Below are 16,807 nucleotides of genomic sequence, written 5' to 3' on the forward strand. Positions count from 1 at the left end.
CCACTTCTTCTCTTGTCTTTACTATAAAGACTAGAAACAAAAATACTTAATCTTCAGACCGGTGCAGTAATGAGGCTCTACCCAGTTCTGACCAAAAAGAGAAAATCCCTGTGAAGGGGCTTTCTTTCCCACCCCACTTTCTTCAAAAGCAAAGTCGGATAAGAAGACACCACAATGATATCCACCCAAGACATCAAAGTCCCTTTATTAGTAATCGTTATAATTTTATTTAATATATTTGAGCTATAGTGATAATACTCAGCAAACTCCTAACACTGAGATTTCTTCAAACCAGTTTCTCCAACAAAAGAAATCTCAAAGGAAAGAGGTAGAGGGGAACTTTAGAGATATATCAACCAATAGTGTTGGTTGGATCTTATTTGGATCGCCATTCAAACTTAGAGACTGAAAAAAAGATGGAAGAAAATTAAGAAAATATGAATATTGGCTACTTGATATCATTAAGGAATTTTTTAGGTGTGATCATGGTATTGTAGTTATTTTTAAGGGTTCTTACATTTTAGAGATTATACAATGAAATATATATGAAATGACAGTGTCTCAGGTGTGTTTCAAAATAAGCTTGAGACCACCTGCTTATAATAATTGAGCTTGGCTGATAGGTGCCCTCAGTTCGTTATATGCTCTCTTATGTGTATGTTTGAAACTTTACATAATAAAAAGTTCATTTAAAAAAGAGAATGCTAATTTTTATGTTATTCCTATTTTTTGAGTTACCTCTATTATTTCAAGGGTCATTTTTTGTTTGATAATCATCGTTCTTCTTTTCCAATATGTCAATGCTCCTCAAAACTGTTTGGTGACCTTTGGTTGTCTGCTCGTATTATTAATTAACAACTAAACTAATAACTATACGTATCTGACATGAATTTCCTCTGCTCTTGGTGGATCTGTTTATCCCAAACTCTTCTTTAATTAGAGCTAAAGAGTCAATGTAAATGGATAAAGTGGCTGGTGGATAAAGAAGGCTGGTTGTAGCCAGCCTTCAAATAAAAATGAGACTAAACCAAGGAGCGTTCACTTTAGTGTATTGCTCCCCTGGAAAGAAATGGTCATCCTTTAACTCCACCCCACTCCCATAGTTCCAATGTGGATGTCTGGAATCACCATGAGATTTACTCTCTCCTGTCTGGCCCAAAGCCTGCTGCAGGAGCCCCAGTCATGCACTCTCTTCAAGAAGCAACTGTTGAGTTTTAACCGGGGATAACAGAAGACTGAAGTTTGCAGCCATCATGTGAATACATCTTTAATTAAGTACTCTAATTTATGCCCCAGTCCCACTCCTACTTTTCGTATTGGCTTTCTGTAAACTTGGAGCAGCTCTGAAGCTCTGGCTTCCCAGCTCCACTACACATTTTTCTTGTTTCTGGGCTGAGGCCTTTTCTGTTGTGCTTTGTTTGTCAAAGAGAGCCCAGATGCCTTTCTAAATCCCAGGAATCCATATAACATATATTTCCAACTCCTTGTTATCAAAGTTCTTAACAAATTCAACCTCTTGATACTTATTTCTCATCATTCCAAGAGAAGGTAACATGCTCTGGGCCCATGAACTTGAACCAGAAGCCTTTGTACCTCGAACCAGAAGCCTTGAAGCCTTGAACCAGAAGCATCAAGAAGCAAGGCTTGGGTGCAAGGTAAGACTCCTTTGATGTCATAGAGGTACACTTACGGTGGGGAAGGGAGGAGGAAGGAATGAGGAGGAGGGTATAATTGCCAATAATGAAGTGAGAACCAAAAAGAAGGAATCTCATAATTTTCAGCACAGAGCAGAGTGATCAGCTAGCAGCCAACCATTAACCAATCATTTCTCATCATTACAAAGATCTCTATTTTTGAAATCAGTCCCTTTTTTAACACCAAAGTATTGTCCTCCAACTTCATTGATCATGCTTAGCACCACAAATCAATAACTCTTTCTGTAACATTCAAGGCCAGAAACTATACAAGGCCAGAAAAACTTAGGAAAATAAGTAGTTTGCACTGAGGGTGTTACAAGAAGAGCCCTATTGATTCAGGAAAGATAAACTCCCCTCATGCAAAACATTAATGTCTCTGCAAAGAGAGTGTCAGGGGCAGGAAGGAGGTTGGAGGTGTTTCCTGTATAGATTCTATAAGAAAAAGTAGATGATTGTGTTAGGTAATCTGACTTTGGTCAAAATGAAAGAAACCCCAAATTGAACTGGCTTAGACAAAAAGTTGGAGTTTAGATAAAAGACATAATAGTGTCTCGTGGCAGAACCCAGGGCTGAGCAAAGCCAGGATAGGCATTTGTGAAACTGAACTAACCTTAGTCTGCTACTTGGTGAGTCACAGATAGAAACCACACCAGGTGAGCTGTCACCAAAGGCAACTTTATTGGCAGCAAACAAGGAGATCACGGGGAAAAACTTCCAAAGCTGTGACTGCAGGAGCAAGGGTGAGTGGGCTCCTTTTATTTAGGGTTGGGATGACTATTTCCTTGGGGAGCCCCGTGATCACATGTAGAGGCAGGAGTGAGTTGGCGCGTGCACCTTAAGGAAACGTGCCCACACATACACTGTCTGTGACGTAAATGAGGCTTGAATTCTTCCTTAGGTGCAGATTTTAGGATGACAGTGAAGTAAAGGTCACTGTTGGTCACTCCTTGGGTCACTACATAGCCCCACCTGCGCAGCCAGGAGAGTCGGGGGTTGAGCTCCATCTGGTCTGGGTGCTGTGGGCCGTCAGAGCTCTTCATCCAAGCAGTAGTGATTGCTTGAGGGCTAGTTCCGGTTTCCATTCCAGATGCTACACCCGGAGGTTCTTTTGCTGAGTTAAGAGATAAGCTGGAGAGAAGAGCTTAAGAAAAAAATGTGGGGCAAATGTCGGTGGGGACAAGCAGATGAACAGTGAAGTTCAGATCTTGGGGTCTAGGTGGTGACAGTTGGGCCCCAGGACCTTGAAGAGCCTGGGACTGGAAACCAGCACATCACTGCCTCCCACCTCGAGCTCCCACTAAACGCTGACTTGTTTTCTCTCTTGATGCTGGCCAGTCTTTTCCACATGATGGAAATCATAGATGCTCTCTGTTTCAAGCTTTACTGTTTGCAGATTGAATCGACACCAAAGAAAGCATGCTCTGTCTCCAAAGCCTGGATCAGCAGTGTGGCCTGCATTTTTTAAAAATCTCATTAACTGTGAGAGTGTTGCCTCTTCTTCCCAAAGGTTTCAATGTATGAAATCATATTCTCTCCAGGTAATGAGTTTTATCTTCTCTTTTCGGTACTTAGCTTTATTACTAGCTTATACATCAATGCTTCACTGATGGATGTTTAACAACTGATTTTCAAAAACAAAGAAAAAAGAAAGAAAGAAAAAAGATAAATATTGTAATATTTACCAGCTTACTAGTATAAATACTTTCACCATGGCCCATTTGAAGCTACCAACATGATGTCACTGAACCCAGAGTTGGGAAGAGATGTGCATGATCTGCTCTCTAGAGCCCGCACGAGCAGCACTTAGCACAGTGCTGCTTATAATTTATTTATGTGACCTCTATTTAGATAACAGTGTAAAATAGCAGTGATTGCAGTCAGCAGCCTTCTCCTGTTCCTGATTCTTTAGAATCCAGGAGTAAATAGCTTGGATCCCTCCTGCTATGTTTAATTAAATATTAGTGGGCCCTTAGAGCTCTATGTCTAGACTTAGGGGGAGTGTCACCATCAGTTAGAGATATGGCCAATAACTAGGGAGGAGGCCACGGCCATGCCTCATGGCTGTCAGTTTAAACTACAGTCTCTGAACCCAACTATTCGAATCCGGAGCCTATGTTTACCCTCTTTGGCTATATACCACTTATGGAGAATGGCAACTTAATAATTAGGCTACTTATTTAACCTCCTTTTGCCCCAGTTTCCTAATTATTAAAATAGAGGTGTTAGAATACACACCCCATATGGCTTCTGTGAGGATTAAATGAAATAATTCATGCCTGGCACACAATAAGTGTGCAATAAATGTTTTGACATCGTTTTCGTCATTTGTCTTTTTCTCTTTAATGCTATGTTCACCACAGTGTTGTTTAATATGGTCCGCATGACATTTTTCAATCATCTTTCTTGTCCTTGTTTTCTAAGTTCTTTTTGAAAAATAAAGAATAGCTCTTGAATTTTGTCACTTGCCCTTTCAGTGCCTATTGTTTGGTTTTTCTTATGGATCAAAGAAAGAACTTTCTGCTAATTGGCATAAGCCAATAAATATCACTTTCATCTGTCTACCTCAGGTCTCCTTTCTCCACAGGGCCTGGCCTGCTTGCAGCCCAGCACACTTCCTCATGTAAGGCCCACTACCCTCAGCAGCTCGCGGCTGGCCACTTGCCCACTAGCTCCTTGACAGCCCCTGCCTCTCACCCTCCACAGAAGCCCCCTTGCCATCAACACAAAATACCATCTTGATCAAAGCTTGCTGCCTCAATTTACAATTAAGGAAAAAGAATTAAGAAAACAAAAGCCCAAGCCCTTAGAATATTTTGAAGGGGGAGCAGTACTATTTGAAACTACAATTGGCTGAAGAATCTTCTCCTTCCCCCCTAAAAAGGAGAGACAAAGAGACCTAATTTACTCAGCATAAAATGTAAGAATCTGAGTTTTCCGCAAATTGAGTTTTCTGAATTTCTTGGAAGCAGCCCAGGAAGGCAGGCAGGAGGACAGGCCCTCTGTCTGTATGGGCAGCCGGGCAGCTGAGGCAGGAGCAATGCCCACAGGCTGGGGACCATGACCTCGAATCAAGGTCAGCTAGAATGGCTAGGAAGGTTTTACAAAACCTGAATATCTAATAACCAGGATTTGGCTGTAGGATTCTTCCTCCTAAAAACAGAAAACCTGCTACACTCATAGCATTATGTTCAGAGCACCATAGAGACAGAAGTGCACATGCTCAGTAGGGTTTCAGCGTTGCCTTCTGGTTGATCAGGACAGAACAGACACACTGGCTCCCAGCAGAGGAACTAATGCTATAGCAAAGGAGCCATCACTAACCAGAAAAACGCAGCATCGGGGAACATTCCCACACAGTGGAGCTGAGGGCTGACAGAAATTCTGGCCTATGGAGAAGACCTGGTGTCCTGGAGGATTCTGTGAGCAGAGACCCAGCAGAGCCCTGGAGTCCATTCCTCTCTTCTGCCTCCCAGCAAAGGCAGAGATGAGGCAGGCACCCTGAGGACACAGGACATGTGGGTGAATATTTTGGGGTCATCAAATATGACAGATCTTGTTTAGATCATTGGAGTGGAAAAGGAGGGAGATAGAGGTGATAACAGAGAGAGTCACATCACTAAGAACCACTGAAGTCGATGACACGTTTTCAGACTTCCCTCTACAAGAATACTCTGCCATTTGATGAGAAATGCCACCTTTCTAAATTTGTCCACATTAGTGTCTTGGTTACTCAGTAGGGAAATTCCATCTCTTTCTGTTATCACAACTACTCCATGGTGCATTGAAAGCAAAACTGTGCTGGCATGAGAGAATATGGGTGTTTATGATAAACCGAAACAGATGGGACAAGTCACTATATTTTTGAGACTCTGCTGTACTTTGTGAAGCTCAGACTTCATTGGTCCGTCATCTCTACCATCTTCATCAAAACAAAACAAAACAAAGAACATGAGCTCAAATGGACCTCCAGTCATTATAAAAAGCACCAGTAAATTTGTTTTAAAAATATATGGTAATCATTGGGGAGAGTTTATGTAGTTGGTCTTCCTCAATTTGTAACATTAAGGAGATATAACTTATTTTGAACTTAAAAAGTCTTAACGATAAGCATTTGTGCCCTTGAGTAGAATAAATAGCAAAATCTACTTCTGATTTCCTTTTTTTAAATATCTTATTATTTTTTTTTTAAGTAGGCTCCACACCCAACTTTGGGGCTTGAACTCATGACCCTAAGATCAAGGGTCACATGCTCTACCAACTGAGCCAGCCAGGCACACCTCTACTTGTGATTTCTGAAACCTGTATTTAGTTTTTTCTCAAGAACAATTAGACTTATTAAGTGCTACATCTGAAGAAGAAAAAATTCTAAGTTTAAGGCACAATAAAATGTATGAATAAGTAAATAAATTGTTTTAGTAATAACAGTAAAGACCTTCCAGAACTGCTTGTAATAATTGGCTTTCCAGGACTCTGGTCCATTTTAATCAGGGGAAAGAAAGATGTCAGGTCTATTCTTTTGGTTCATCATCTTGATTAAATATTGCCTGACAGAAACAGTGGGCAGACACACCTTTAAAATGATCTGTATAAATTAGTTTAAAATTCCTCTTCTCAGGCTGTCTGGAGTATCTGTATCTGAGCCTGGACTAACTATTAACAAACCACAGGCCTCCACCTTTTCTCCCTTCTTTTGAGGACCCTCCACTCAGACCAAGTTTTGAAAACATCAACATCTTTTATTGTGGTTGCCAGAAGGGAGGCAGGTGGGGGATGGGTGAAATAGGTGATGGGGATGAAGAGTACACTCATCATGATGAGCACTGAGTAACGTACAAAATTGTTGAATCACCTGAAACTAATATAACACTGTGTTAATTACACTTAATAAAAAATTTTTTAAAATAAGGATATCGGCATCTTTTATGATAAACCTGCACCCTGTTATGCTTACAAGCCTAGCTCAGGATTTCCAGCACTGTCCCCCACTGAGCTTCCGCCTTTGGCCACAATTTGGATTTTCTAAGCCTGGTAAAGTGAAGCATCTGCATCTTTTGTCTCTAAGAATCTATTACTGGCTTCCTGCTTTATTTTTTTTTTAAGATTTATTTATTTATTTTGGGTGGGGGGAGGAGCAGAGAGAGAGGGAGAGAATTCTCAAGCAGACTATCCACAGAGCACAGAGCTTCCCGCGGGGCGTGGGGCTCCATCTCACCACCTTGAGATCATGACCTGAGCCTAAAGTAAGAGTTGGCCGCTCAAGCAACCCAGCCACCCAGGTGCCCCCTGCTTTGTTTATTATAGCCAGCAAACTGTACTTGAAAAATAAAGTTATTTCTTCCTTGAAAGATGCAGAGCATGAGGTCAGTCTGTTTCCACTGATATTTTGTGGTCATCAGACATGCCGGCAGTTCTCCAATGGCGGTTGTGGGGTCATGCATATTGACTAAAGATTTCCCGGAAAAACTTAAAGAAATGTTAACACTTAGAAGCCTGATGGAGAACTGTTCTCACAAAATTGATTAAGTCGATCCGCCCAGCGTAGGAACTCATTGTCCAAGTCCTAGGAAAAAAACATTTAAATAAATCTCCTTAAATACCCTCAAGTGAAAAAAAAACAAGGTCCAAAACAATGTACATACTAAATGAACATTTAGGTAAAATATGTACATACACACATAGAATCCCTCTGGAGGAATCCCCAAGCAAAGTGGGTTGTTTTGGAGGAGAATGAGGTAAATGGGGCAAGAGAGCCGTGACACAGTTCCACTATGTGCCTTTCTGAATATTCCACCGCATGCATTTATGTCTTTTTTTAAAATCTACCAAGTATCAGAAAGCGAAAAATACCTCTGATGGATGTAAATCTGGAAACCGGAACTCAAAAATCACTGGTGCCCTGAAAACAAGCCACACCTTAGTGACTGTGGCAGGCTCCGCAGGTGCCCCGCGCGGGCTTTGGAGTGGTCATAGTGGCTGGGGCTAGGGCTCAGGAGGTGAGGGAGGACCTGCTTGCTTCCTTAAGCACTAACAAAATGACTGGTAAAAAAGCACCTGCCTGTTTTTAGGTTGGAAACCTTGATACAGAAAGCACAGGGACTCTGAAATGCAGGCAAATAAATCTTGGACCAGGATAACTGGAGCTACTTGAAGGGAAGCTCACAAAGCTGAGTCAAAAGGGAGAATGGCTGATGTGGACTGAATATTTGATATCAATGAATCATTAATTTTTATGTGTTATAATCATATCATAGTTACAATCAATCATAATTACAGCTTCTTAAGTGTTTTTCATTTAGAGATATTTATTGATAGGTGAGATTTGCTCTTAAATAATCCAGTGCAGAGGACTGGCATTTGTTGAGAATTGAAACCCAGTGTGGATCCATTATACTATTCTTTGTTTCTGTACATGTTTGGAATTGTCTATCAAGTGAGAAAGCTGAGGCACACTTTGCACATTGTCTTTTAGGGCAGACGGTGAGCATACAGAATCCTGGAAGACCCACCAAAGTTCTAACGGCCGGAGCCAGGAAAGACGATACAAAATAAAAGGAGCATTTGGGGCTGCTCTATGGATCTCCAGAAAGGCGTGTGGGGAAGGGAGTCGTCTAGAAAATACCCAAGAATCAACCCCATGCCACAGCAATGTTGGCACGCCAGAAAATGGATTGGGAGTAAGTCCAGCTGCAAGGGGAACACAAACCATAACAGGGGCTTAAAACAAAAGGTTGTTTATGTTTGCATCACATCGATGAAGTCGGAGGGGCGTGGTCCAAGGCCAGCAGAGTGTCTCTGCACCTTCAAGGCTCCCCGCCTCTCAGGCCCTGAAGCAGCCCCTTGTCCTTATGGTCCATCAGGCAGAGCAGCATCTGCATTTGAAGCAACAGGATGGAGGAAAAGACCGAAAAGTGGCCCGAGAGAGCCTGCTGGTTCTTAGGGAAGGTTCTTAGAAGCTTGTCACAGTGAAGTCTGAAACCAGACTGCATGTAGCACCTAAATACACATCTTGGCAGAATCTGCCACATATGAAAAACAAAACAACAGCTTTTGCCAAACTCTAAGCCGATATTTATAGGTTGTCCAAAGACAGTAACCTCTTTAGAAACAGATTATACCCTTTTTCCTGGATGCTTTTTACAGAAAAAAAAAGGGAGGGGGGCACAGCAAGACTTTAACAAAAGCCTTTTTCTTATACAGGGTTCTAAAACCAAATATTAAGAACACAGACTGAGGCCATTACAGTGAGCAGGTGTTTTTATATACTTTTGGATATTATCAAGGTATCAGAATTGATGGCGGAGGGGCGCCTGGGTCGCTCAGTCGGTTAAGCATCTGCCTTCAGCTCTCAGGTCATGATCCCAGGGTCCTGGGATCAAGCCCCGCATCGGGCTCCTTGCTCTGAAGGAAGCCTGCTTCTCCCTCTCCCACTCCTCCTGCTTTTGTTCCCTCTCTCACTATCTCTCTCTCTGTCAAATAAATAAATAAAAATCTTTAAAAAAAAAGAACTGATGGCGGAAATCTTGTGATAAATGTGGGGGCGGAGTGGTGGAGGCTAGTAGGCAAGAATGTCCATAGGCTGTGTGAGTTTTGTTAATACACTAATCTAATCGCAGCTAAGACCACCCAATCTCCCTCTCTCCTCCCTCTCTTTTCCTTCATTGCTCTAGAGATTTTTGTTGTCTGTTTCAATGCAGGAGTTAAAATTAAAGTTAAATTTAAATTTGAAAGGAAATCATTTTGAACTAATTAATAAATTATATTGTAATCGGTTGGATGATTAATTTTGTTCAGGAATTAAAATCAAAATGCACTGTGTCTTCTAGTCCACTGGCTTTGAAGTGTGGTCCCCACCAATATCACTTGGGAACTTACTACAGATGCAAATTCTTGGGTGCCACCCAGATCTTCTGAATTCATCCAAGGGATTCTGATGCACAATAAGGTTTTCTTTTTTAAAGATTTATTTCTTGCAGAGAGAGAGCGCGCAAGCCTGTGTTCACGCACACATGAACGGAAGCAGGGGCAGGAGGAGGGGGTGCACAGGGGGACAGGGAGACAAGCAGACCCAGACTCCCCCCTGAGCCTGGAGCCTGACACAGGGCTTGATCCCAGGACCCTGAAATCATGACCTGAGCCCAAATCAAGAGTCAGAGGCTTCACTGACTGAGCCACACCGGCACCCCATGATGCACAATATAGTTTTGGAACTGAAGCTCTAGTCCAGCTATTCTCCACTCTGGCTCCACATTGCAATCACCGAGAAAACTTGAAAAAGTACCGCTGTCTGGGTACCTTCCCCAGAGACTCTGATTTGACTGGTTTGGGATGTGGTTTTGGGCATGGGAGTTTTTGAAAGTTCCCCATGTGACTATAAGAAGATGAGACTGAGAACCATTGCTCCAGACTGCTTAGGTCATCTGGGCCTTTATAGCCAAATAAAGCCACTCAAAGCAACTACATTCTAGGGGCGCCTGGGTGGCTCAGTTGGTTAAGCGACTGCCTTCGGCTCAGGTCATGATCCTGGAGTCCCGGGATCGAGTCCCGCATCGGGCTCCCCGCTCCGCGGAGAGTCTGCTTCTCCCTCTGACCCTCTTCCCTCTCGTGCTCTCTATCTCTTATTCTCTCTCTCAAATAAATAAATAAAATCTTAAAAAAAAAAAGCAACTACATTCTAGGAGTTGTGGGAAATTAATCTCTCTCTCCCAAATAAAGATATCGAGAGTAGTTTTTCTCTCTCCCCTCATACGCTCCCTTTGAGCCAGGTCAGGAGGACGGAGTTGCCCAGACTCTGTTAGCCCTAGTGGGAGTCCCACCAGGTCTCATCTTCCTCCTGCTGCGGCTTTTCTAGTTCTCCCTCCCCAACCAGCCTGGAGTTCAGGTCAGTTATATCGAATGAGTCAGATTGGGAGAGGTACTTAATGGGTTTAGTCCAAGAATTTGGTGGTGGAGAGAAGACGGTGTATAGATATGGGGGGGGCAGGGGCAGATGTGAACGAGAGCAGGGGTTGTGATCCCAGCAAAGTTTCTGCAGGGAGGCATTTTATTAAGGATGGGTTGAGGCCTGGGAAGCTGTAAGTTGTGGAGGACTGTTGGAGGGGAGGTGGGAAGGGTGCAAATAATTAGTATTATCCTATGATGCTAATTCGGATTTAGAATTCTAATGTAGTCCCATACTGCTATTGCTTTTTGAGGCAACCAGAGTTCTGTTCCCCAAACTCCACCTCTATCACCAGGACCATTAAAACCTTTCTGCATACATCCATATCCACACTGCAGTTTTCAAGACCAGGTGGGGGGGTAGGTGGAGGAGCAGTTAGCTGGGGAGTGGGAAGACAGAAGGAAGTAACTTACACAGATGGGTGAGGGGGATGGGCACACCATGATGCTTTCTTCTAACAACCCTACGTAATAACAAACGATCATTTTATTACTAAGACTAGTTAAAATGCAGTACCTCTTCCTAAATATGCCTATACCTATTCATCAAGTGTTTTATTTTATTTTAAAGATTTATTTGTTTATTTGAGAGAGAGAGAGCACACAGGAGGGGCAGAGAGAGAAGGAAAGAAGCAGACTCTCCGCTGAGTGGGAAGCCCAACAAAAGGCTGAATCCCAGAACCTTGAGATCATGACCTGAGCTGAAACCAAGAGTCCAATGCTTAACCAACTGAGCCACCCAGGTGCCCCTATTCACGAAGTATTTTAAAAACAAGGATTACAAAGATGTTTCAGACATGATAGGGAGTATGTTAAATAAATAGCCAATCTCACACTTAACCAACAGTAATAGATGATGCCACAAATTGGCAATAAATAGCATATTCTAGGGCACTTGGGTGGCTCAGTCAGTTAAGCGTCTGTCTTTGGCTCAGGTCATGATCCCAGGGTCCTTGGGATGGAGCCCCGCATCAGGCTCTCTGCTCAGCGGAGAGTCTGCTTCTCCCTCTCCTTCTGCCCCTCCCCTCACCCCCACTCATTCTTGAGCTCTTTCTCTCTCTCTCTCTCTCTCTCTCTGAAATAAACAAATAAAATCTTAAAAAAATATTAGCACATTCTATAAGCAAGACCCAGAGCTAAACAGTCAGTGTGAATGATCGCCTTTAATCCTCACAACAATCCTAAAGGTCGGGCTTCTGTGTTTTTAACCTAATTTTTCATTGTAGTTGACAAACGGTGTTAGATTCGTTTCAGGCGTGGAGAGGAGTGAAGAGGGAGGGCGGCTCAGAGAATTCATTCTAACTGACCCATTTAGTCTTTGCAGGACTTAAGACAGGAATGGTCTGACTATGGGTTTGTTTTGTTGTTGTTGTTTTTTAAGATTTTATTTATTTATTTGACACAGAGTGAGACAGCGAGAAAGGGAACACAAGAAAAGGGAGTGGGAAAGGGAGAAGCAGGCTTCCCGCTGAGCAGGGAGCCTGATGCAGGGCTCAATCCCAGGACCCTGGGATCATGACCTGAGCCGAAGGCAGTCACTTAACCAACTGAGCCACACAGGCGCCCTGGTCTGACTATGGTTTAAGAGAACCATCCTGGTGCCTGTGTGGGAAGTGCACTCTGGGAAGGCAACGGTGGAGCAAGCACTTGACCGAGCTGTCACACTGGCCCAGATGGGATGGGTGAGAGACTTGCATTAGGTCTGTAGCGACAGAAATGCTAAAGAAGTTGAAAGTGTGTGATATTTTGCATAGGATAAATACCGATTGACAACAGAATGAGCTTGTGACCCAGTCCCCATCAAGGTTTCCCCTGGGCCACAATATTCAATCAGATAGGAGAAAGGAACCAGACCAATCATTGGCCACTGGCATTTTCCCCTAATGATTGATGAACCAAAAAAATCATCTGGGTCCTTCAGCTGGGATGAAGGGAAGCTTGGAACTTAAATCGCCTGAGGACGAGATAGGAAGTTCCTTGAAGCAAACAGATCTTGAGAGAACCTGAAATATGCCACTATAACACAAGCTGTCACGTCCAGTCCAAAGGAAATTGGGGCTGCCCTTTCTTTGGCATTTTGAGGCACAAGAAGGGGTCTGGAAGCTTAAGGCCCACCCCAGATGTTCAAACTGCAGTTCTCAACCTGTTGGCAAGTTGTAAATCAAAAGTGTGTGAGCCCAGAATTTTTCTCCTAATAAAATATAATAGAAGAGAAAATTATAGTGTCTTGCTCATCCTAAGCACTGCTTCAGGAAACTTTTGTTTCCACATTAGCAGGATCTGTTAAGGTAGATCAGGGTGGATGCAGGCTCCACGTTACAGTAGGGAAAGGAGGCCCCTGAAATAAAATCATAGGGATCAAAAGGAAATATGGGGGAAAAAATACCAAAATCGGTTGTTCCCCCACCCCAGTGGAGTTGGAAAGAAACAGGAGATGACAATTCTGAGTTTCTTTGGAACTGAGGTCAAAAGCAGATTCCTGAACATGTCCCAACCCAACCCTTCCAAACCAGATGTCACCTCAGAACTGGCTGACTCAGTAAATTAGGGGAAAAAAAACACAATCCTAAGGGACCTGAATGGTTTGAAAAGGAGCCATGCTGAGCACATGAGACTCCGTAGGGGAAAGTGCAGTCTGAGACTAAGGGCATGCGGGGGGGGGGGGGGGGGGGGGTGGTGCGGTGCACAGCTTCAGCAGGAACGTGAGAGGAGGACCAAACAGAACTAAACAGGAATACATCAAATATTTCAGAGATTTAATTGCAAAAAATCTAAAATTCTAACAGTAAAAAATAAATTCAAAAGGAACCTGGAGAACAGTTTTTGGTGAGCATCTATTTACAAGTTAACATGGTCGGTAAGAATTCCTACAAATCAAAACTCAGCAGCAGTGGCCTGAGGATGGGAGATCTTCTCTGGGGTCAGAAGGCAGGGTTTTGCATACACAAGTGCACCTGGTAGGTAGGCGGATGGGGGTCCAGTCTTCTCAACAGTCATTTCCCTCATTACATAACTGATTCCAGAAGGTTCAGAATCTTAGCAGGTTGACATTCTCTGAGCCTGTTGGCACCTTCGTGCCTGCCATACACAGCATACTCCTTTGACAACCACACAAAAGGCCAATCAATGATTGAAATGGGCAAAGGACAATTCCCATTAGAACAAACATGAATCACAATTATAGCTATCTCTAAGTTCTGTTTTTCAGCTGTGTTTGGGAGAATAAAAATGAGAAACACTGTTCTTTCCCAGTACTTTTGTCTCTCACTGAAACTTCATGTCAAAATATCTCACACTGACCATTGCATTCTTTTCCCCCAGATAGCTATCATTATTAGGAATTATATCATAGAAAAAGCATGAAATAATGAAAAAGACATTGTTTCTACCCACAAAATGTTTTATTTAACTTACAATCTAAAATTCCCCATTTGTATTTAGTACAAAATAAATGCACAGCACTGTCTCTGATCATCACAACTATTTGGCTGAGAAATATAATTATCCCCACTTGAAGACTAGGAAAACTGAGACTTAGAGCACTTAATAACATCCCCTAAAACCCCGCAGTTCTTCAGCTACAAAGTCTACAAAATATAGCCTAAAAATTGGTTAGTTGCCAAATCTACAAAATCTATTTTTTAAAAATCTTTCTAGTATAGCACATTTTCTCTCTCTAGGTCATTCTGACCTTTTCATTCACCTCTGAGAAAGCTTCTAGGAAGTGCTGAGTTTCTCATGAGCAGATTTTCAGGGAGGCACCCCTGTCACCTTCCCTAGGCAACTCGGGACAGAAGAACGGACGCAAAGGCTCCAAACATGAGAGATGACTGTGTGTATAGATGAGGACGTTATCTCTAACATCAAAAAACTTGATTTCTTCCATCTCAACATCTAAAAATATCCCTACATGGCTAAGTTCAGGGCTTGCAGGAATTCTGGTGTCCGGGATGGAGTTGATGCAGATTGTTCCTGCCTTCATGCTGATAAACCAGAAGCCATGCTCAGCAGAGAAACCACCTTTCCTCTTTCTGTTGACTGACTCCTTGCAGATCCCTAGCGTCCACTCCTTCCCCTCCCCCACCTCGACCTCCCAGTAATGGCAGCCAGACGAGAAGCATGGGGTGCCCAGGACACAGGTCAGGTAGGTGAATCTCTGGGGATCCTCCACTGGGTTGTGGCAGATCTTCCCACACCAAACATTCCTTAGGTCATCAGAGAGGACAAGGAAGGGATTAGCAGTGCTTGCATCCAGAGTCATAACCTCCTGGAACCTCAGCAACTCTTTGCTCACATGCAGACTTTTCACCAGTAGGCCACTGTGCTGTCTGACCAGAAGGGATAGTGCTCCGATTTGCCATTCCTCCAAAGGGGGGCTCTCCGTTACCCGGCGACACATAGGGCAAGTCAATTTCAGATCCCGGTGTTCTAGCAGCCATGTTTGCATGCAATGAAAGCAGAAAACGTGTTCACAGGAGAGTAAAATGGGACAGAAGAAAATTTCCAGACAAACTGGACAAGTCACCTCCTCTTGCAGACTTTGGGCCATGGTCCCCTAAGGTCACTCCTTGACAGTGAACTGAGCAGAAGCTGCCCTTTATAAGCTTCTGAAAGTGATTGGGAGCATTCCGTACACCGTCTGTTCAATAATCATGATACAAAAATGAAATAATATAAACCTTTCTGTAGTTTATACAGGAAAGTGACACAAAGTCACCAGAGAATTATAGTAAAAGCACTACCTGCGAGAAAAATTATCAAAAACTATACAAAATCTAGGTGAGCACAAACAAGAGAAACAGGACAGTGGACATTGTGTTCTCAGGTGGAGCAGTTTACCTTATGTGGAGACACCCAGATGAGATCTTCTCTGCTAGGACCACAGCTTCTTTTTCTGGGAGCCGAGTCCAACGAGGTCTTTCATAGGATCTCAGAGTGCAGTCTCTGCCTCTAATCAGTATTCCTTTGTAGGTAACCTGCAGTCCAAGAAAAAGAATCTCCACATCTAAATGCAACCATAAAAATAAAGCCAATCTGACTCTGTCACAGAAAAGTGACTCTGAGAAGCCCTGTGTATTTTCAAAGAAAACGACCAGACGTGAGTCAAACTAGCAAAAACCACTGCAAAATGAATGAGATACCCATTATAGAATCACTTTTCAGGACAAAGTATCATTCGGATGAAATGCTTTCAAGCACTCTGAGAAAAGTAGGAAGACTTGAGTGAATGTGAATAAAAATATAACCATTGTCACCAACTTCTCTAAAATAATGTCTGAACACAAGCCAAAAAGGTGTTCTGACAAGGAAGATGTTACAGCCACTACACCAACGGCTCTCTCCTCCCGAAGCTTACTCCTAGAGATGCCTTCTGGGCCTTCCTACAGAGGTTGCACACTCTGGGTAAACTACTTCTGGCATGCTAGGCCTGGCTGATTGGAACAAGCTAGGCTCCTAACCCAAAGACAGCCATTTCAGGCTAGTCGGTGCCCAGGAGATGATGTGAACTGAGGATGCTTCTTGAGAAAGGGCCAATACTGAATAATAACTAACAGAACTTCTTACTAAGAATTCACATTCAATTGTGGCTGAAGTAACAGAATCCAAGACAGAAAGATAAGCTGTGTCAACATCACCACAGAGGGATAGAGTAGGAAGGAATGGGCACTCCTGAGGCTAGCCCAGAAAAACTAGGTTACTAGAACATCCTGGAACACATTCCCTCATCTCCATCCAACAAATTCTTATGAAGAGCTTCCCATGATCCCACCCTCAGCTAGACTCTGGGGATACAGATATATGTTAACAATAGATAGGGTATCTGCCCACAAGGAACTTGGAGTCTTGGGAAGCCTTCCAGTTCCTGAATGCATTCCAGTCTGATGGGGCCTGGCTGAAGTAACAAGAAGTAACATTCTTCCTTAAATCCCCTGTTACCCTTTCCAAAAACCTGACTTTTTAAGACATACTTGAATATGGTGCTTAACAATCTAAAAGGTCTTACCCAACCCACCTTGGAATAGATGTAAGAAAAAATTTTACAAAAGAAAAAAATGCTACATTTGTAAAAAGTTGTCCTTTTCAGTGTAATCTATGACCCCAAATTACAGAAACAATCTAATTATAGAAAGATAATGAAATGATTCTGTTAATTATAAGACAGCTATTAAAAG

General features: G+C 42.8%; 1 protein-coding gene across 1 annotated transcript; it reads right to left on the reverse strand.

Annotated features, from left to right (window-relative positions):
* Positions 1 to 14,370: 14,370 nt before the first annotated feature.
* RFPL4B (ret finger protein like 4B) lies at positions 14,371 to 15,183 on the reverse strand. The gene has a single exon (XM_028104130.1). The coding sequence runs from the start codon at positions 15,181 to 15,183 to the stop codon at positions 14,371 to 14,373; it is 813 nt and encodes a 270-aa protein (XP_027959931.1).
* Positions 15,184 to 16,807: the final 1,624 nt, after the last annotated feature.

The sequence above is a fragment of the Eumetopias jubatus genome, unplaced genomic scaffold (genome assembly GCF_037043125.1).
Source record: "Eumetopias jubatus isolate StellerSeaLion01/CBP00866 unplaced genomic scaffold, mEumJub1_p1.0 scaffold_6, whole genome shotgun sequence".
NCBI lineage: Eukaryota > Metazoa > Chordata > Mammalia > Carnivora > Otariidae > Eumetopias > Eumetopias jubatus.